We start from the raw sequence: 22,089 nt of genomic DNA, 5'->3' as shown, positions 1-22,089 counted from the left end.
TTTGAAAGAAGAACAGTATGGATGAACCCATGGCAATCTATTTCAGCCACTACAGACAGGAACATGTATTTGATTTCTTAATTCTAGTCTGGTTGTGACTATCTTAGCTTCACTTCCTTCCTCTTTACATGTGTAATCATCACCATTATGCAGCCAGTCTGTGTCAGGACAGTATTTAACATAAAACATATAGACAGAGACAGAGCATCTCTGGGTTTCTACTGCTATCTGGGTGATACTGAGCACTTGAGTAGAATCCTCATCTCTTATAGTATGCATCTCTGTCCCTCACCACTCCAGACTATTCAGGGGAGCTAGTCAAAATTCAGCCAGTCAAAAACTGGTCTACAGTAAAATTCTGACATTTCAAAGTTGTCTGTTCTACACTGGAACAAGAAGTTCTAAAAAGATGCAGAGACATCTTCCTGATCTGCAGCTACTGATGATTTATTCCTAGTTTTTGTGATTAGACAGTATCAGCTTTTCTACTATCCATTTAGTTATCTTATGCATTCAGAAAGTCTAAAGCCTTGATCCTCTCATGTACATATTCCTCTCATGAATAGTCTAACTGACACTAATAGGATAATTCACAGTTAAAATATCACCTGAGGTGCACAAGTGTTTGACAAACTGGTGCACAACTAAACAACAAATGAAGGAATATTCACAAAACATTTACCCAGTCTCCCCTCCCTGCCCCCTACAAAAAACAAACATCACATTTTATTCATAGACTTGATTATTGTTTAACTCCGGTCCTTTCACTTCTATTTTTTCATTTGTGTTTGCATTAGTGCTCACATAATATATTTAGACTGTAGGGGGGGTTTTGAGCAAGATCTACAGCTTATCTGGGTGCTTTTATTGCATTTAGCAAAATGGGGCTCATTTCTCTGTTGACTTTTCTCAGTGCTACTGTACCATAAACAACAATAGATTCTATTTCCGAAATAGATTCTATTTCTGCTTGAAACCTGTATTTTCCCTCCTACACCTTCCTTTCACATTGTGACCCCTGACTTTTTTCTCAGCCTCCTCAACACATTTCCCTCCCACAAGATAGCTAAATTTAAATCAAGACTGGATGATTGTCTTTTATGTGTAGCTCATTCAGACATTAGGAGCTTGATTCAGGAATTACTGAGAGAAACGAATGCGCAGTGTGCATCAGACTAAATAATCATGGTTGGCCTTCTTAGCTTTAAAATCTCTTTTTCTTCCAYGCATCAAGCCTTCCTTTACATCACAGACATGCATTAAGAGTCTGTGGTTGACTCTGATATACACAGGCAGCGATTACAGTCTATGTGCTATACAGAAAAGCTTCACATGAAATGATGGGCTGTTCTCATTATTTCAAGGAGTAGAGACTGTAGTTTAATGGTGTTAGAAACCAAATGTCCTTGGGACTCAAATATACTCTACCTTCAACAAACACGGAGTAATGCAGCTATTCAGAAATTGCATTGCACAGAATAACATACAAGAGCTGTCTCAGAAGGAGCCATAGTTCCAGGGCCTAGCATTCATAAGATCACAAAGATAGGAAATAGATATCCTTCCCCTTCTTAACACCCTTCTTCCCTGAGCAAACGTTTTGAAGGGAGTTCCTAGAGACAAAACTTGAGGGATTTCCTGAGCCAGTTTCTACTTATTCATATTTCTATAGTAGAGGAACCAGCCTTTCATTTGCATCTCATCTATGTCAGTGGGTTTCAGCCTTTCCTGTTTATAGTTAATACACCATCATGCCAGCAGTGCCATTAGGATAATTATAGTTATGACAGAGCTCCCTCCCATACTACCAAGAGAAGTTTTGTGCATAGATAATGAGGTCAGCAATTTCCAAGATTTGCAGAACAAGGACAAATGGCCTGATTTACTCCCAAGTTTGCCTGCACCTTCTTCTCCTACAGCAGACCTCATCTGCTTTGCTGAATTACTGTTCAATGCTATTTTCTGCTTCAGGGTCTTCTTCCATTGTCATATTCTACCCTCTGCAGAACCTCCCATCCTAGAGGCCACCATCAGCACAGAAGTCAATGGAGTATTGTTTTGCTTAAGAAAATTACAGAAGAAATGGTGAGGAGGGAAGGGGAGAAAACATATGCTAAAATGATATCCAAGTAAATGTTCCTAAGCAAACATTATTGAACAGACCACTAAGCTGTTAACCACATTTCAAGTAAGAAGAAGAAACACTGTATTACTGACAAACATGTTCTGGTCCTCCCAACCCGAAAGTGTATGCTGTTACTGTCCATTCAAGAGAGTCACATATCCCAGGGCATCTCTGCTCTCCTCTAACCTGCGAGCTCTGACAGTCCATATTTTGTTTAGCACTTAGTCTCACATCACATTCCAGGCCAGACTAACACAGTTATTTCCAGACTAGTATAGATATTTCCCTTCAGAGGACTCCAAAACCCAAAACACAAGCTTGTCTTGAAACACCATTTTTGTCAGACTTTTCCTTTCCTACATAAAATATGTGAATCTTTTCAACAGCCATTTCTTTGATTCATACCAATGCACCAAAATTGCTCCCAAAGCCAGGCTTTGTAGACCTAATGACTCTAAATGTGGCTTGACACCACATTTAAATTGAAGATATGGCCATGGTCGACAACCAGCCTCAAAATGGATATATTATAGGTGAACTCCTGGCCCCAATAGAATCAGTGGCAAAACTATCATTGAGAAATATGCAGTTTAGAACAGTGCTGTCATTCTCAGCAGCTACCCAGAGCGTAAACTTCACACAAGGCACAGCAGCTGACTGACGAGAAGTGTTGTGACTGCCTAATGTCCTGGCAATAAAAATAAAGCACCCCGTATTCCACATGGGTGGTAAGTCACTGCCAGAGTCAGTTATTTATCTTGTCTGTGAAATCTTAATCTAACCTATGCAGACTATCAGGATGTTAGCATAAGGCCTGAACTCTAGGTTCACTCACCATTTTACAGAGGAAAGAGTACACACCAAAACTGATTGCTACATGAGGTTTTGCAGTGTTGCAATACTCCCTAAGCCATAAATCATTTTCTTGGCTAAGGCTTATACTGAATCTGTACACAACTGTTTCTCTCAGTTGTTGCTATAGCTGTACGTTATGAAACTCTTTAAGCACCCAACATATCAGCTTTTGGCACAGCTCTCTTGAGCAGGTGTGTTGTGAAAAGCATTCGTCCAAACTAGTAGGGATTAAACAGCATTCTGTGGGTCCCAGGAACTGCAGTTTGTATTGCTCTGAGCTCCAAAAGGCCATGTTTCCTCTGGTCAGCAGGGCCAAAGGATGTTCTGTATTCAGATATACAAAGACAGAAGAAGAGAAGGAGGACTATGGCTAAAGTGTAGGAAGAATCCAGCACCACTGAATTTTTAAGCCCCTGGCTCACATCACGTTTTAAGATAAAGCTTTCCATATAAGCATGCTCCCAAATGCAAATATCTGGAAAACAAGCGCCTCTGAGCTTAAAAACATATCTAATGCATTCCAGGAAGATACAAGGAGCCAGGAAACAGAAGCTGTGTATAAAATAGCTTCCTAAAACATTCCTATAGCAAAGCACCTGTGACCTTGACATTYTTTCTGAACCATCTCCTTAGGTAACATTAGGTAGCTGGTATACTTTGAAAACACAGAATTGCTAAAGGCTTTATTGCTAAAAATTTTGATGCCTTAAGACACAGTGACACCATGTGGCCAATTGCTTAGCCCCAGAAACTACACACTAATGGCAAGGGCAGTGTAGAATTTTCTCATTCTTCTTTTGCTTTATTAAATCTCGTTTAGGGATGTTCAGATGACATTGACTGCTGGATGTAAACCCGGACAGAAAAATACCACGGCTATCTGAATAGGTATACAAAAACACGGACAATGACCATTTGGGATTTGAGATGATATTCAACAGTCTAATGTTTGCAAAAGTGCCCAATGAAGATGAACCTGTAGGTTCAGCAGGTAAATATCCATAAGCACAGCTTGCACATGTGCAAAAAGTCATATTCAGCTTGGTAGATGCAGATGACTACAAGAACAAGATTTATGATTCTACGTGTTTCCCAAAAGAGAACACCTAGCTAACTATACTTTAATTCTGCAATAACACCACAAAAGATTGCAATTAATTTTAAGTTCTTGCCTTGCTCTCATGGCTTGTTTGTCTTCCAATTATATGCAGATACCTCTGTTTGTTTTTACAGTCATTCCTGAGGGGAGCATTTAAATTCACAAGTGGGAATACTGCTGCTAGAAATATTCTCTGTTAAAGCTGTTATCACTCTGCATTATACAATATGGTGACTGATGTAATGAATTATCACTCCCTAGCAGTTAGTTTTTCCAAATTAAGTACTGCACATTCAAAAGGCACTGCTCATGAAGAACGGTAAGAATGGGCAGATATCTTTGAGAGAGGCACACAGAGAGAGAGACAGGCAAGTAGGCAGATGAAAACTGAATACAGATCATATATATCCCACAAGCAGAAAGAGATTAATGTATTAAATGACCTCTTTATAAAGAAAATATTCACCCAGTACTATTATAAAAATGTTAATGTTCAATAAGAAATATGCATTTGAGGTAGGCTTCAGAGTATGTTGCTATTAAGAACAGAAAGGAAGGGAAAACATAAAAAACATAACTCCCAGTTGCTTAGGCTTTGTAAAGTTCCATAAATTACACTTTTTGTACTGATTAGATAGATAACATGCTGGTGTCATTTTTTTTTTTAAGTATTGTATAGCCGGTGGGAAATTTATTTCAACATCATTACAGTGCAACCGAATTTGAATTAAATAGGTTAGTCTGAAAAGTGAAGTAACAGGTTTTTCACCAACATACATAATAGTTTAGAGGCCATGGAGCACCAGCTACTTGGACACAGGTCTCAGCTTTTTTGAAACAGGAGGCTGAGGAACAGGAAGATTAAGGGGATCCACATTGACCTGATGCTTCAAATTATGATTAAAATTAAATGTCACTCTGTGTAGTGAGAGCTTATGCTGCCATCTTGTGACCTACAAATTTTATTTCTCTACAATGACAGCAAGTTCTCCTCTGGACTGGGAGCGCAGTACGTCACCCTGGTATAAATGGGCAATGACCATGCTTCAAGCTGCTGAGCCCTTCTCCATACTCAGACCCATGTTTTCTCTCCTTCACTTTCTTACCTGTGACTCAGGCTCCATCCTTCAGTGACACTGTCATTGCTCATTCCACTGTTGTCCATAGGACAGGACTGAGTAGGGACTGGAGGCAGCTCTGCAGAAGGGGTGAAAACCATAGTTCACAGGAGGGAGGTTTTGGAATAAAGGCTACAGAATGTCCCCCTGCTGCCAACAAAATGATCCATATTGGAAAGCAAAACATAGACTTAGTTAGCATTGGAATATTATAGTATATACTGAAAAAAGACATTCTTTTCACAGCTGGGAAGGAGAATGATGATAAATGATTATACATTTTGCAAACTGATAATAAAACTTTCCTCTCCAGCTTTCCAAGTGCAATGCTTGTATATTTATGGTACAATTTTTCTTGCTTAAAAAAATGCATTATGATTGGCTATATTCYGAATCCAAAAGGGGGTTGTTTCATCTGGTCAAATGAAATATAACAGCTGTATGTCAAAATGGTTATGTTGTTCCCTTGAAAAAATACAGACTTCAGTTGCAGTGACTGCTTACACAGAATTTTGGAGTACCAGAAAAAAGCTTAGTATGGCTGCAATCACATCAAAAAGCAAGCTGGGAACCCCTCTGCTAGTATCCCCCCATTCCTTCCTTATACCTCAACTACATGTGCTTCCATCAGTGTTCACTCCCAAGAGACTTCAGAAGTGAAAGAYCTAGAACCAAACCTTGAAATACTCCCTATCTGAAATGCTTGTGCAAAGAAGAAATGGGGACATATGCAGTGCAAGCAGGCTTGATAGCTCTGAGCTAACAAGGCAGCTTCTCTGAGCCAGGATAAGTGTTTGGGAAAGCCCATAGAAGGCATGCATGCATAGAAGGCATGAGGTCTCCTCAGCATATCTGACTGGAGACAAATCCTCAGTCCTTCATTTTCACTACCAAAACTGCAGCCATCATTTTATACCCAAATCATTGAAAAAGATTTGCCAAAGTGATCCAAAGCATTCTGCATTTAGACTCTGATTAGTGTTTCCAGGGTATATTGTATTTTCTTAAGGACATGGCATAGCAGAATGAGGGTGTCCAGTTAGCAATTGAAGATAATGTTTGTCTGTTCCCTGTTTTTTGAGGAGGCTAATTGCAATGCATTAATTGTATATATAGCACCTCAAATCTCACATCTCTCTGAAGAGCCACCTTCTTATCTCTTCTTTAGAGCTGAAAGTGAATTCCATTTCTCATGATTAACTATTACATCTGCTCTGCAAAATCACAGCATACTATTTAAACAAACAGTAGATGAATTAAATCTTCTCATATCAAAGCTGGTCTCTAATAGGCTGTATCCAAGTGATAGAATGAAGTCTATTCTTCTCCCTTCTTTTCCAGCAAGCAGCAACTGATACTAATGAAATACAGAGCATCAACCAGTCATCGTTTTTCCACTGCTGGGGTGAGACAGTTAGATCTTGATGGCTATCTCTGGGACAAATATTGCTTTCAACAGCGCATACATGGACTTGATATACTCCTATACATACAAGTATAAATATGTTTCTACTCATGTTTGCCTAATCCCTGCCTTTCACTACAGTCTCTTTTACAGTCATCTTCTTCCACAGCTGACAAAGTTTTTAACCTTTGTGCTGGTTTTGAATGAAGTGTGTGCCTGTGCAAGAGGTCAACATGAAGACAACGTACCAGTGAAACTCCAAAGCCGCCCTTAGCCTACAGCTAGAATGGAATTTCAATGGTGAACAATCCTTACACTTAATCTCTGCGTAGAGAAATGATTTAGCCTGTGTCCATAAGGTCCCCATATTGTTCCACTAATGACTTCATAACTGTCTGGTAATCATGATTCTATAATACGGAAAGAGGAAAAATGAATCTCTATACTCACCCAGCATTCATTTCTGTAAGATGCTGATCACTCTGTCACCAATCTCATATTTTATACATGTAAAAATTTCCAGTGATTTAAATTGGGGGCCTCTCAGGAAGTGTGAGATCTGGTCTTATAGTAGATTCATGGTCAAAAATCCCAGTGATGGTGTTCAAGACTCCACCTGATGAAATGAAACAAGAAGTCTTCAGGGCACACTGACACTGCTAAAGAGATGGTCTGTCTCCTCTGAAAGGGGAGGAAAACACATTTATGAGAGCAGGAGGTATTCTGTTGCCAGACACCCATTATGAATGCAGACTAAYGTTCACAGATTGCTGTTGTTGTTTGTACAATGGTGGTAAGCCAAGGGTACATTGGACATCCACAGCTGAAAAGGACACATCCTCTCTCTCAGGCAATCAAACTAAATCCACATATGGAAATACGCAGTCCTGTGTTAGTGATGCAAGTAAGAAAGTGTCCTATTTCCCTTATCATGGTAGCATTTGCATCTCCCTGTTCTGAAAGCCCAGCTTCAGACATACAGATAATTTCTTTTCAGATAAAATCCACCTCTGCAACAACAGCTTGCACCAGCCCTGCCTTTTCTCCTGTATTTCCCAAGGAGGGCTTAACATCTGCTTCCATAAGCACTGAGTGAGCTCCTCTTTCCTGAAGCAAATATCACTTTTAAATCTTTCTCAGATGTTCTCCTCTCCATAACAGGAATGCAGCAAGTTTAAAATGTCTACCACCATCCTCTTCCTTCCCTGGTATAGTCTGCTCCCAGAAATAGATTCAGGTTGCCAGCAGCAGTCCAGACAGCCAGTGAACTCACGAAGACATGAGTTCATATCAGTGTTAACTCAAGCATGTTGCAGTTTGAGAACCTGCTAACTTAGACCAAAGCCTGAGAGCTGATAATGTTTTTCCTTTCAACCTGCTTCATCACAATAATCTGGTCATATATATTACAATAACAGATGCAGAACTCATTTTACCAACTTTGTGAACAATGAGAGCTCAAATTAAAGGCGGTCTTCTTATCAGAGACATGAGGAAAGAAAGAAAGGCAGAATTCAGAAAACCTAACAGAGTAAAACAGGCTAAAATGGAGAATAAAACAGAGGCACTATGGACAAAGGAGGGATGAACAACAAAAGCTCAGGCTTCTGGGTGCCCTGGAGGCAGCACCAGAAGAGCATGGTGGTTTGGTCAGAGATTCTGTGGCTGTTACTGAAATGTGAACGTAGGTATGTGCTGCCCCTGGCCTGCAGAAATTAGAGCTGTCTGAAGGTGCTGCAGAATTGCCAGCCAAGCAGAGTGCTGCCAAATCTAAGCAGCTCATCAAAACATCTGTTGTTTCAGTGAAACATTTCTGAATGATAAATGACTTTTGAGAAACCAGAACTCAACAGGGAAAAAAAAAAGAAAAGGAAGATCTGTTTGGAGGTACATGATCTGACACTACCGCTTTCAGAGGCATGAAAAGAAGAAAAAAATGTTTAAACAGGAAGCTTTCAGTTTTCCCACTTCTTCAATGAAAACATAAAATACATGAAGAAAAAAATTGCAAAGGAAAAAGCTTTCCTGATTTCCATACCTTGCATGGAACGTTGCAATGGAGAACTCAGGACCCCAGCTAGGAGATACTGTCCTTACAGGGCATAAATACTCATCTGCTTCCCAGAAAAATTACATTTCTGCCCCATTATACTAAGTCACCCTCCAGCTAGAATCTCCTTAACTCTGTGATCTGTGCTTGCTTTGACCCATGAAGAGATCACTACCTACTTGTTATGTGTAGCAGAAGGGTCCATCTTCCAGGAATGCCATCTCATCAGGAGAATTTCACACCATTCTGCAAACAGAATAACAAGAAAGTAGCTGAGACATGCACAGGCATTAGTCAAGACATGACTATAGGTACAATGATTTAGCCTGAACAGCTGGCTAGGAAGTCATAAAAGAAATGTATTTTACTACGTGAGTGCTAGATGAAATGACTCTTTTGTCAAACTTGCTAAGAGTTGGAACAGCTGCAGAGCATACATAAGATTTATGAGACTAGATTCTGAATTCTTTCCTGAGCCCAGGAAATTGCATTCCTTTGAGGTCTGGACAGATGTTCATTGATAATGCAAAATTATACTCTTTTGCACGGAGAAGGAAAGGAAGGTAGAAGCATTGGAAAGCCAAATAGCCTTAAGTGGATAACTGAAAGGAATGAAGAAAAAGAATAAATTACCATTCTAAAAAACTGTASTCTTCTCACAACCTGGAGGAAGGGATGACTTGCACATGCAAAGGACAGGGAGCAAGTGATTCCCCCATGTTCTTAACAATTAAAGCTACTTTGCTTGAATTTGTAAATTGGAAAGTAGAGTGGTATTGTCTGCACCAGCCCATTACTGACCTGTGCATGGTGTCTGTTGTATGACTAGTCAGGAAGACACGAATGATGAAGAAAAAAAACCCACAAAGCAAACAGAACAGATATAAAATGAAGAAGAGAGAGAAGACAGCTCTAGTCTGAGTATCACCGAACTCCCAAAGAACCAGCAGAAAATGTTTGCACATTGGTAACTTTCACAGGGATAGAGGTAACCCCAAGGGATAAAATTAGGAATGAGGGGGCTCAAGTTGAGGATCATTACCCATACACATGGAGTTAATTGTAGAGGAGATCCTTTCTGAGGACCCTGGTTTAAATACGTGTCACAGAAATAACTGCAATCGCACAGACACTATACACAACAGTGGCAGTCTGATGGGTGTGTTGGACTGAAGGAGAAAAGCTATCTTAGACTCTTCTTTTTCTGAAATAACTATTCCCAGCTGGCTGCAAACTTCCTCACACCATCTGAGCAGCCTTTGTGACACTGACGCTTTGGAGCAGTCAGGTACTTGCACCTTCCAAGACCACAGCATTCTCTCAGGCCTGAAAAGCTGAAAAAGCCATGTCAGTAGATGAATGGGGGTGGCTTTTTCTGAGCAGTGCTTTTGCTAGCGGACAGTGGTTCTTCAGGCTCTGTAGCAGGCAGACAGTTGTCAGAGACAATTAAAAAAAAAGTTATGCTTTTCTTTGGTCTTCTTTCACCCTCTTCTGGGCATAATGTTCCAGATCCATAGGGGAAAACACAGAAAGGGCACAAAAAGATCCTGAGGAAACCAAATAAGCAAAAGACTAACTTTGCATTATATGAGGTGTCAAATAATGGCTGATGAAGAAAAAGCTTTCATCTCACGAATAAATAGCAAGATTTCAAAATTTATTGTTCTAATCAAGACTTTTTTCTGAAGCCTCCCATAACCACACATACCACATCAGTCAACAATCTGTTTATCAAAACACTAGTTTGGGAAGTAGGAGAACCAAACAGACAGAACAGAGATATGAGTCTTCGCCTCCTCCATCCCCACGGAGAACCCCAACTTTTAGGTCAATGGCTATTTCAAGGAGACTTTTACCTCCTTTCTATAAGAGAACCAAAAAAAGACAAAGAGTTAGGCAATTAAGTGCTAATCTTTTCCACAGTGGGAAAAGAATGATTTTTCTTAATACTTCTTTTTCTCACCACTCTCCAGCAGCTAGACAGCAAAGGACCATGTTAGATGTGTTATTTTCATGTCTGACTAGGGACTGGAAAAATTGAGTGGAATCAAAAAGAAGTCAAATGAATAGAACTTGTTCACTTGGTTTCTACATCAACGTCAAAGCAACAGATCAAAAGATTTCTACAACCCTTCACTAGAGCTTAATGATGGAAAACAGTTATTACCTCTTCAGAAAAGCAATAGCTGTCAACTTCCCAGGGCAGTAACTGTACTAATAATAACTGACTGCAAAACCACTTAGTTATAAAACTATAAAATACATATTTCAGTGACTTGTTTCTAAGCAGGTATTGTGTCCTGTGGTAGTCAGAGATATTGTCATTGTCTTCCACAGAAAAATGAATTCAGCTTGCAGCTGAGCAATTGGCATCTTGTAATCATGCTTTTTCTACTAATCATAGATCACATACTGGTTACTGTACCCTCTACTCTGTCACTACACATTGAAACTGACCATCTGGTTGGGACCTGGGCCATCTTTTTTTCATCTGCATATATATGTTTTCTGGCAAAAGGAGATTTCAGGACTCTAATGGGGTCCCTACATTCTACTAAAAACWTATAAGTAATTACAAACCAATTTTTTCATCTTCTATTTTTTCTTTTCTTTCCACTCTCCATTCCTTCCCCACTTTCCAACACACATTCATATACAGACACACATACCCCCCCCCCACAGACTCACACGATTATTTTTATCTAAAGGTAGAAATTTAATTTAAAATTTGATATTGCTTGAATTTGCTTTTTCTTTTTTAGAACTGTGCAATTTATAGCTCTATTGTACTTGATTTTTGCTTTGGTTTTGGTTAGCTGAGCTGTGGCTTTGGTTTCGGGTATTGMACTTAATGAAATTGCACTGCATGTAGTGCATTAGAATGAAATATATCTACATATTTCCCCTTCATAAAGTAGTAACCAGTAAAACAAAATTTGTGAGATAGTAGCAGGCAACAGGGCTTTTTAATGGATCACTTCTAAAAAGTCATCATGTTTGAGCTGCAGAGTACTCTCTTTCACAGAGCTGAAGGATGATGATAAAATGTTGACGATAAGCAGTATTGGAAATCATTGGCAAGAATGTAATAAGCAGTAAATCAATGACTACAGGCTAAAGACCTTGATCTTTCACTGATAACAAGAACACACCTCTGAAGTAACTGAGACTGAGGAGAAGAGCTCCTGTAGGAGCCTACTAATTAAATAGAGCACAGAGTCTTTATCACTTACTTTTAGTTTGAATTTTTTTTTTCTCCAGTAGTTTCTCAGCTGCTGTCAGTGGCTTAATAAGTCGAACTCTATCTCAAAGCTTGACTGTTTTGCCTACCTGCAGGTCCAACCTACAAACTGGATGGAGTAGTTCTCTAACTACTCTCCTCACCAGAATATCTATGAGTGTTTAGCAGCCACCACATCTCCAGCATGCAAATTATTGCACAAAAGATGATCAGATATTCAGCTGGAATCTCTGAGATACCTGATCTTTCTTGTTTAGAGCCTCGGATGCTGCCGTAATAATCATTCACTAATACACTCTCCAGCTCAGCCTCTTTCATGTGTCTGTGTATAAGCACAGATCCATATACAGGATTTTGACCTTGACCCTGATCTTCAATGGAAGGACAGGATGTGATTGTGCTCTTGAATTATAATCCATTCTATAGAAAAYAGTCAGAAAGGTTATTAACACTATCAGTGTAATGAAAGGTTTCAAATGGCTTTATAGTGTTAACATTGCTTACCCCATAAAATGCACAGGAATCTGTATATCCACCAAAAAGTTGCAGCCAGGTGTAGTTTGATGGATGCACCACAAAGATACATTTCTGTAAAGTACATCTGCATAAATTGGAAGAAAGGAGACCATGGGAGTATGTGGAATTATTCAGAACGATAATCTGAGAGAATTCCCCCCTAAGACCTGCCGCTTATTAACCCTCTTTCTTGCAACATGGAAAATTGCCCTTAGGAGCAAATAAGTGCCTTCCAAACATACCTTTTAATAGAAAATATCACCATCATGCTCCACTTTCTAACAGTCAGTGCATGCTCCATCGGAATGTTCCTGAAGCTAAAGCAACATGCTCTTTCTGCAGCCCATTAGCACCAGTCCAGACCTGCATTGCCAAGGGATTTAAAGGAGGGTTTTCTAAAAGTTGGTGCCCACTTATTGCAACAATCAGGTTTCTGTCAAGTGATAAAAATACAAAAAAAATTATTTTCTGCCTTTAGGCATTGCTACTTCTGTCACAAGAAAGGAGAATGACCTAAGCACTGCAGAACTGCAYGGAAAGGCCCACAGCTTGCTCCTGACTTTTAAATACCATGTGCTCCACGTACAGTTCAGCAGCTCCCAACCCACTTTCTTCGAGGTCTGAAACTGAAAAAGATATTCTTCTTGTGCCAGCTCATCTAGAAATTCCCATCTCCAAGAATATCAATATCATGTATGTATGCTTGGAAAGAAGGAAGATGTATAATTAAATCCATGACATACAATGACTGTTTCCACATTAGAAACAGATAAGAATTTCTTCTTTATACAGCCACAATTTGCTGAGCTTTTTGAGGTTATAGTCAAAATAGAGCTTAATGTTCACTCATTACATGTTGTATCTATGAAAAAATGCCCAAGCTCRTGCCCTTGGTGCCAGGGTTAATGTATGCTTGCTATGTGGAGTGTCTGCTCAAGGCTCTGTCTCTTTACCAGTTCCTCAGGTGGTCAAGAGACAGGCTTCCTTCTGTTCACTTCTGGAAGTCTGCCCCCATGCAGCCAGCAGACAGGCCCCTGGGCTACAGACCACAGAAGCTCCACACTCAACTCCTAACCCACACAAGGAGCAAATTATGGGGTGTCCTAAGGAAAATCTCTTCCTCTCCTTTGCTCACATTTGCCGTCTTTTTCTAGAATCATGCTACATCTCAGCACATGAGCAAACCCTTTTTTCTCCTTCTTAGCTACTGAGGGATCTTTTCAACTGTTACTTTGCAGTATAGTGTGGAATTTAGGAATAACTGGCAGCTGTATGCAGGAGTGGGGTTTATGTGCCAGAGCATGAATGGGGGGGAGGCTGCTGGAGCATAGCCTGTCTATTGAACCAGGACTTGACACATAACTCCTGGAACTCCGAAATATGACTCAAATACAAGAGTAACAAAATTCATGGTAAACATGTCAAAATATAAGACAGATTTCTCTGTGGCAGCCCTGCAGTCCATCTAGCAAAGCATCCTGGCTCTGTCAATGGTCAAAGAAGATGTCTACAGAAGAGTGTAAGAACAAGAAAAGTCTGTTGTGATGATTCTCTAGAATAGTCTTCCAGACTCCAATAGTTTGTGGTTCTGGGACTTTCAGAGGTAGTGTCTTTGCATTTAGTAAACTTGGTGTATTCCTCTTACATGAATTTGTCCAATCCTTTTCTATTGCATCTTTTTCTTCTAATCAGTACCTCATGTTTTTAGATGGTAAGTGATTGTGGAGTGGGCTCATTTGTGCAGCACCTGTCAGACAGATCTACCTACTCTTCATTGGTTCGTAGTCATTACAAAAACAAAGATGCTTTGAAAGAGCAAYGGGAAACATGGCTGTCACTATGAAAGCAAAGGACAAATATATTCATTTTATCTATGAGAGGATTTGAATCTAGTATTAGCAATATTCTGTCAGTAGCACAAATGATCACAGTAGATATCATGTCACATTCCCAATAGGTAGTACCTGGCAGGGAACTGATGACTGATTGGCAGGCCAAATGCACTGAGTCCAGTTCGTATGGTCATTCTCAAATTCTGCCCAGTGTCAAGGTGTGACCTTCAAGCCACTGCTTAGACCTTTAAATTTTAGTCTCAGCAACCAGGATTTGTGAACAAACAAATGCAGCTTAATCAGTGTACTTATCATCAATGTCACATCAACCTAATATGCATAGAAGAGACTCGCAAACAGGATCAGAGCTACCAGATGGAAAGATCTGACCTTTCTTCTCATTCCAAGCCAAGTTGCATCACCGACATACATGACTATGTATACATCGCACTGTCACCCATGCACTTCTTTGATATTACACAGGCTGGTAACCTCCAAACCACAGAATCTCAGTCTTCTTGGGGCTGTTCTCATTTAACAAGTCCTATCACTAGAAGCAGAGACTATCCTGAAAGTTGAGCAGGCTGGATGTGAACAAAAATACTCTACAGATGCTTGTGTTCTGGCAGTGTCAAGCTAATAGCTTTCCCAGTGTTTTGGCCCTGCTCAGTCATAACAGTTTGTCTATTTAGCTAACACCTGGCTCAGTACCCAGTCTTTGCTGTTCTGTGACCTACCAGCTCTCTTACACCACTGACATGGTCAAACAAGCTGATTACTGCAGCAAATGTTATCTTTAACGAAGCACAACCAAAAGCAGTGTCCCATGCACTCCTTTTCTTAACAGCAAACTCAGCTTGAAATGGACAACATGGAAACAAGAACCATTTCCAGGCTCCCTTGGTATAATACTACAGGAAGCCTTAATATGTCACAACACRGAAGAAAAACAGTACCCAAACTTAAACTAACAAAAAACACCTCAAGAAAACTATTAGCCCAGCCTGAATGAGCCATCTGAATGCCCTGATCATCCTCCTAATCCCAGTGGGAACTCAAATCAATTGCAGTTCGATGGTTAGTGTTTGAGTGTGTCAGACTGTGACGGACCAGGGAAGAACACCTGCAGATGGCACAAGCTTATTGATTCAAAACTGTCTTACTGAATTCATAGCATACTAAAATGATGGCAGTGCATTTGAACTTTCTCTGCTAACTGAAGGCATAGATATGCACACAGTAATCATGCTCTGACCCTGTGCAGGACAACACATCTCCTTCAAGTTGTCTATCCAACTTGTCTCCTATCTGATACTCACATTTCATAATCTTCTCTCCRGTGCCAAATACCTTACTCTTTGTGGGATAATGGTCTGTGATTATCTGTGATCCTCCCTGCCATGGGSTAAACAGTGGATACAAAGGGTGATTTGCGGTCTGATGCCCATGCTGATGAGGGGTGAGACAACGCCCAGGGCGAGGCAGAGGTCTCACCGCTTGACATTGCTCTACCCAAAACGACACCTGGGGCGAGGCGGGACTCTTGCAGCCTGGTGTTGTTGATAGGGGCAAAAGAAAAAAAAAGGCCAGCAGCCATTGACAAACTCTGCTGAGCTCGACAAGGACCAAACATCCCACAGGGTTTGACTCAGCCCCACCTCGCCAAGAGTATAAATTCAGCGCATAAAMGATCCTCCATTTCGAGGACGAGAACACCAACCTACGGACGGGTCGACGTGCCTGGACCTCTCTCCTCCCCAAAACAGGGACGCCTTTTTGGTAAGGTTTGCGCCTCTGACAACGTCGGACATTACCCCGGGAAAAATACCATTGTTGAAAGCGCTTAATTATCAGTTTGAGCTCAGAAAATGTAGAATTTGTTGCAGTAAGTGCATTTATCACTGGCAATCCTGAACTTGTTGATCTGTCGCTTTAATAAATTGTCTATTTTGATCAACTTTGCGAACTCGACTCAGTGAAAGCCCTTTTGAGGAGGGCTCTGGCAGGCAAAGTTGATTACCCCTTTCCCTCCCTTCACGCGACAGTAACACTCTTTCAGGCCAGATCCATTGTAAGCTTGGGCAGCACACAATGAGCTGCCAAGCATTCACTTTACTTTATATAGAAACAGATCTTATTTAAAATCAGCTGGACTGATTATTACAAACTTAACTAAAAGCTCTTCTAGAGTTACCCAATAATTTTGGTCTGGCATAAGGCCACACTTACCCTGAAAGGCATGGTATCATTCACCCCTGCTTCTCCCTCTTCCTCAGTGCATGTTCCTGCACTGCTCCTACTTTTCTCCCTAATTCAGATGAACACTTGAATCTTCTTTTATTTGCAGGATTAGCTTTCAGTTAGATCAGCAAGCAGAAAAAGGCATGACTGTCCCTTTTGGCAGCAAAGCATTCTTAGGTCAGTGAAAGTGCAACATGAAACCACACCTTTCACTGAAGTGACTTTATTGCAGACATAATTTTACAATCTAATTACGAGATGTCAGGGGTTCAACGGAATAAGTCACTGAAAACATACAAGCCTAAATTAACAGATTTTAATGCATTTAATTATTTTCTTTAAGTGCTATCAGGAGTCAGGACCCAGGCATTTTTAGCTTTGATATAAAGTCTGCATGAACAATTTGATAAGACTCTGAAAAACAGTGAGCTTTAGCATTCCAATATTTTGTCCTGGACAATGACAAATGACAAAATGATCTTTGTGCATTTAATACTACAGTTAGCTCAGATTTCATTTGCAAATGACACATTTAGAGCACTAAAATGTGCAGACAGGTGCTTTTTCCTGAAATGGTAGAATTATAAATTTCATAGAAAAACACTAATATACTCAGATTTTGAATAATTTTATTTTGTCACTAAATGTCAGTCCTATCCTAAGGTCCTATCCTTAGAAGTGACCTGGAGAAAGATCACTTCTAATTCAACAGCACAATGTATATTCTCATCTTTCACTTCATTCCTTCTGCCTTGTGGCAGTGGAATAACCTGGCTTGTAGAAGACATCTTGAGAAACTGCTTCTTCTGGAGGAGAAGCTGCTACTGTTCCCAGAGCACATTTGCACTGAAATCTCCTTGTTCAGCACAGTCCCTAGGAAAATTCCACTGATGTCTCAAACACCCACCACTTCTGCAGAGCCACATCACAAAAGATGTTTTCTCTCTCCTGTACCTGTGGTTCACTTTTCACTAATAAAGGCATTTAAACTCTTTTCATTCTGCAGTTTCCTCTGAGTATTATACTGTGCCTATACCAAAATGCTTCAGAACCAACTTTAGCTTCTGTTCAAATACATAATTGGACCTGGTACCTTTAGGTCACCACTGAACAAGAACTTTGGGGTTTTCTTTTTTCCTCAGCTACACACAGCCTAACTACCTATATGGTAAAGTATGGGGAAATAACTCATGACCTTGAAAGTCAACCTCATAAGCTTTTCCTAGGAGACCTGAAAAGTACAGAAGTCATTATTCCACACAGTGCACAAATGATTTCATACTGTTACCCCTGGCCAGGAGTCCCTGGAACTTTTCATAACAGGTTATTTAGTAGGTAGAAGAGCAGACTAGAGCTATGCAAAGAAACTCATCTGCAYTGTGATATAGGAAAGCCACAATGAAAAGGGTCTTTCACAAGTTGTATCCAAAGGTGCCACAGTGTGCAAACAGCCTGTGAGCTGCTTCAAAGTACACTAATATAAAACACTAAGTTATATATGCTTCATATAACTTAGACCAGTTCTCTTATCTTTGGGTACTCTCTATGTAGTGAGAGACCACATGTTGAATCAGAACAAGGAAGGAAAATTTTAAGGATATGCCAACAAATAAACAATCTTTATTGCTCCTTGACTCCAGTTAAGCTAGGGAAATCATCCTGACCAAAAAGAGCATTGCAGGGTGTATTGTTCCCTTATAATACATTTGTTCATAGGAGCTTACATGTTGGGAGATTGCTTCTCAGTTTCTTGAAGATTTTTCACAAGCTCTTTTCATTCTCTTAATAGATATGTACTGCAAAGTACTAGACAAAAGGATGACTGATGCAAGCATCAAGCAGAGATCTTTCAGTTCAAGCTAGACTTTTGGTCCTCTATTTTATCTGAAGAACTTTTCAATTACAAGCAAATTATAAAAACAGCTTTCCCATCCAGTTTTTATTACAGTTTTAACAGTTGTGCTTGGTAATAGCTCTCTTTTGCAGCTCAAGGTCAATTACCTTTAATTAAATAATAACTTTCATATTTTTCTTGAATAATGTTTTCTGTATCTTTGTAAGCCTGGAGAAGCTATATAAAGTACCGTGACTATAGGGGCTGCAATTAGTAAAACTCTGCCGCTAACTTGGAAAAAAAGTGATCTTAGCYCCATTTGCCTCTATCACGTCTTCAGTAGCAGAAACAATTAGCATACAAAGTCTTCAGCAAAACACTGAAGAACATGCTCAAGTACAAGCAATTTTGCTGAAATGAGGCTATTTCATATTATTTGATATTAGTCTCCCTTCAGTTTCCAGTTTCTACTTCCTGAAGCTAAGTTTCAAACTTGAGTTTAATCTAAAAAAGACAACTGAATTAAAAAAAATTCCCTTTGCAACTGGGTTGGCTTACATATTTCCTTGTTTGTACATGACATGACACGGAGTTGCTCAACTAAATCTGCCTTTTCCATCTTTCTTGCTGGCTGCCATCCAAGTGACAAATAAAGGGCTTTTAACTGGCTAGGGAACCTTTAATTCCAGAGCAACATAACAAAGAGGTCATTTGCGCTACTGTCATCAATGGAGCTACCAGCCAGCTCCCCTCATCATCTAGTTTCCTTGAATGTGATTGCTGAATGCAACAACATAACAATGAGTGTATAAAAGCATCACTGAGTAGCTGTTGATTTACTGATGGAAAATATTTTTCCCTTCAAGGTAGAGTTTCCTACAGATAAAGAAAAGGTTATATTTTCTCAGAAGCTCACAATTTTGTAATTCAAAAAATAGGTCTGTCAGCTGCCCATTGAAGGCTGAGAAAGTTTGTCTTCATCTCAGAAGGCATTAAAATTATCGCATGGGCTGGAGAACACTTTGTACTACATAAGCCTCACTGTGCTCAGAAAAAACAAAAGAACAAAATGACACATCCCACAGAGAATCTCACAGCCTAGTGTGCCCTGAGTCTGAGAAAAATCTGGGTAGAATACCCTGGGTTTTTTGAGTGCTTTATTAAAACAGAAAAATGTGGGAAAAGAAAATTTCCTTAATCCAAGTTAAATTGCTTAAATGTGTTTGATTTGTCTTGCTCCTACACATTGCCCTTCTGCCAGGTCCTACCCACTCACTAAACATTAGAAACAACCAGGGTCTGTGCAGGACATAGACACACAGGGACCAAACAGAAAAAAAAGAGGTGATCTGCAGAAATCCTGGTGGTGAACAAGTATGGCTGAGCAGAAGAGATACCTCCCCACTCTACCTGCTCACACCAGGAGCTGAGCAGTGCCCATCTAGCATCTTCAGGAAAACCTGAAGTTTCTAAAGGGTCACATTCTGTGCTGGATGCACTGCATGAGAGAGCCTACAGCCCTCTGAGGCTCAGTATGCTCATTTTGAGGAGCCATTGCTCCGTGTGGTGGGAAAACTCAGTGTATGGTTCTGCCTCAGCAGGACCCAGGCTCCTACAGGGCTTTTTTCTCACAAGGAATTGGAAATCCAGGAACCACTGCTCTCTCAAAGGCAGAGAGGCTGTTGCCTCAGAGAAAGGCAGAGACTCCCAACTCCCAGCTCTTGCTGGGTTTTGTGATCAGAATGGGAGCCCCAACTGCTCAAGGAGGCAAAAATTTGCTCAGTACCTGCTACCTCATAGCTAGAAAATACCAGCAAGTTGCTGTTTGCCACTGCCCCACTAATGAAGGGGGTAGATCACAGGCATCCTCTCCAGGCTTGGAACTTAGCAAAGGGTGGGATAACACACACACCCCAGGAGGCAGGGTCTGCCCTCTCTAAAGAGTGGCATTTTTAGCTGCCACTGACCCCACAGCTGCCTACTGTAGTGGCAAGGCAGCAGAGACAGCCGGCTCCACAGCACTCCTGGGAACTCAGCAGCAGCAGCAGTGGCTTTATTCTTCCTCCCCAAAACAGGGATAAACTGAGCTTCAACATTCAAAAGCAGGTACTTAGCACATCCCTATCACCCTCATCTTGAGCACTGTGCAGACCCCTGTGGCAAACTGCACCACTCCTCTTACTGTTAAGAGGTAAGGACTCCTGTACATTAAATCTTCAGCCAGGCAAAGTGACATCAAGATTGTTGCCTGTGTATTTATAGGCATAGACAGCTGAGGGCTTCATTCAGAGAATTTCAACTAAACTTTGCATACACACATACACATTGTATTTACTGAGTAGTGCAGTGGGAACTTCAGCCTGGTATGTAACATATCTGGAGAGAGCAGTAGATACAACCAGTGTAACCTTGGGCAAGATTCACTTCTTCTCATTTTTGAGGTACAATAAAAAATATGTTCTCACTGCACTTCAGAATAAGTCAGAAGAGTGCTTTTTTACTCAGTTGAGATCAGAACTGCAGCATCCCTGTTACCCAGGGATRTAAGAAAACGATATACCAATAGAAAAGGTGAGATAACGTACCAATGTATTGTCCCAAGAAACAACTGTTTACATCTAGCTTAACTAAAGGTGTAATCCTGGCCAATCCAATGGAAAACTCCTCCTATAAGAATATTTCCTGCTACTAAAGGGGAGGATTGGACATAAAGGGCAAAGATGGCTCAGCACAAACTCAATTTGCATGACAGGACATTGAGTTTTTTTCAGATAACTATGGCACTCAGGCAGATCAGATGGTGCCAATCCACAGCACAGTTGGGGGCAGAAGACACCTAAAATTCAACTAAAAAGTGGGAAATTATTTGGGGAATGAAAATAAACAACTATGCCACAATGGGGTGTAGAAGAAGGTAAGCTAGGCAACTTTGAATGTGTTTCCAAGACTCAGACCCTAATACAGCGAGAACTGAAATACTAATCCTGTCAGCATCTTCGACAGCTCTTCCACTACAGATTGCTCTTGGGAAGGTCCGAGTCCATCAGGTGTTGCCAGAAAAAGGCCTGTATCCTGTGCCAAGCATCTTCTTGGGCTTTGGCATGCTCTCTCCATTGCCCTCCCCACTGCACAAATACCCCAAGCACTTTGTGCATGGAAGCCTGGCACAGAGGAAAGTATGGTGGCTCCAAGAGGTGCCCTGCTCCAGAATAAGAGTAAAACTCCACTTTCCGTCCATACTGCTGAAGGCGCTGTACAGCATCCTGGCAATACAGGTCACTTTTCCAGTTTTTGTCATCCAGCCCTGACAGGAAGAGGAACTTAGCCAAGGACCTCTCCATGGGAATGCGACAATCCCAAGTCGCTGGGTCCCTGTGATCATCTAGAATATCTGTAAAATCTACTAGGCCAGACTCCTCATTGGGCTTCATCCTTCCCAAATCATATGGGTGGGGACGAACAGTGAAGCCATCACCCTGCAGGGGAATGAAAGAATTAAAACCACTTCCAGAAATGCTGACAGCTGCCTTGATGCCAGGTAGAAACGTGGCCATGGAAAGGGCTAGATCAGCTCCTTTAGACAAGCCCAAAACGCCAATCCCAGTATCTTTCACCTGAAACACAATTATGAAACAACCATTATCAACAACTCCTCATTTCTTGGGCTGACATAACATGTTTAGCTTCCTCACTCCTCATCCAATTAAGACCTCCTATTTTTTACCCCTTCCCTCTCTCAATTCAGGTTACATCCCTCCCACACTGATTCCTTT

General features: G+C 40.6%; 2 protein-coding genes and 1 long non-coding RNA gene across 3 annotated transcripts in view; all 3 read right to left on the bottom strand.

The window, feature by feature from the left end:
- The window catches only part of LOC112964026 (cytosolic phospholipase A2 beta-like), a 44,850-nt gene extending 39,592 nt beyond the window's left edge, over positions 1 to 5,258 (bottom strand). The window contains exon 1 of the mRNA XM_026061611.1: positions 5,186 to 5,258. Within this exon, the coding sequence (XP_025917396.1) occupies positions 5,186 to 5,203 (18 nt within the window). The 5' untranslated portion in view covers positions 5,204 to 5,258. The remainder of the gene's footprint in view (positions 1 to 5,185) is intronic.
- A 1,836-nt stretch (positions 5,259 to 7,094) lies between these two features.
- On the bottom strand, positions 7,095 to 12,446 carry LOC112964027. Its single transcript, XR_003252813.1, has 3 exons — positions 12,398 to 12,446; positions 8,832 to 8,898; positions 7,095 to 7,218 (listed from the first exon to the last, which is right to left on the bottom strand). It is a non-coding gene; the product is annotated as an uncharacterized LOC112964027 (long non-coding RNA).
- Positions 12,447 to 16,709: 4,263 nt separating this feature from the next.
- Positions 16,710 to 22,089, bottom strand: part of LOC112964024 (acyl-coenzyme A thioesterase 1-like) — a 9,233-nt gene continuing 3,853 nt past the window's right edge. Inside the window, exon 3 of the mRNA XM_026061608.1 lies at positions 16,710 to 21,930. Coding sequence (XP_025917393.1) covers positions 21,328 to 21,930 — 603 coding nt within the window. The 3' untranslated portion in view covers positions 16,710 to 21,327. The remainder of the gene's footprint in view (positions 21,931 to 22,089) is intronic.

Source organism: Apteryx rowi, unplaced genomic scaffold, assembly GCF_003343035.1.
Source record: "Apteryx rowi isolate R43461 unplaced genomic scaffold, aptRow1 scaffold_183, whole genome shotgun sequence".
NCBI classification, from domain to species: Eukaryota; Metazoa; Chordata; class Aves; order Apterygiformes; family Apterygidae; genus Apteryx; species Apteryx rowi.
Note: the sequence above shows the minus strand (reverse complement) of the source record. Positions and strands in the feature narration are given on the sequence as shown.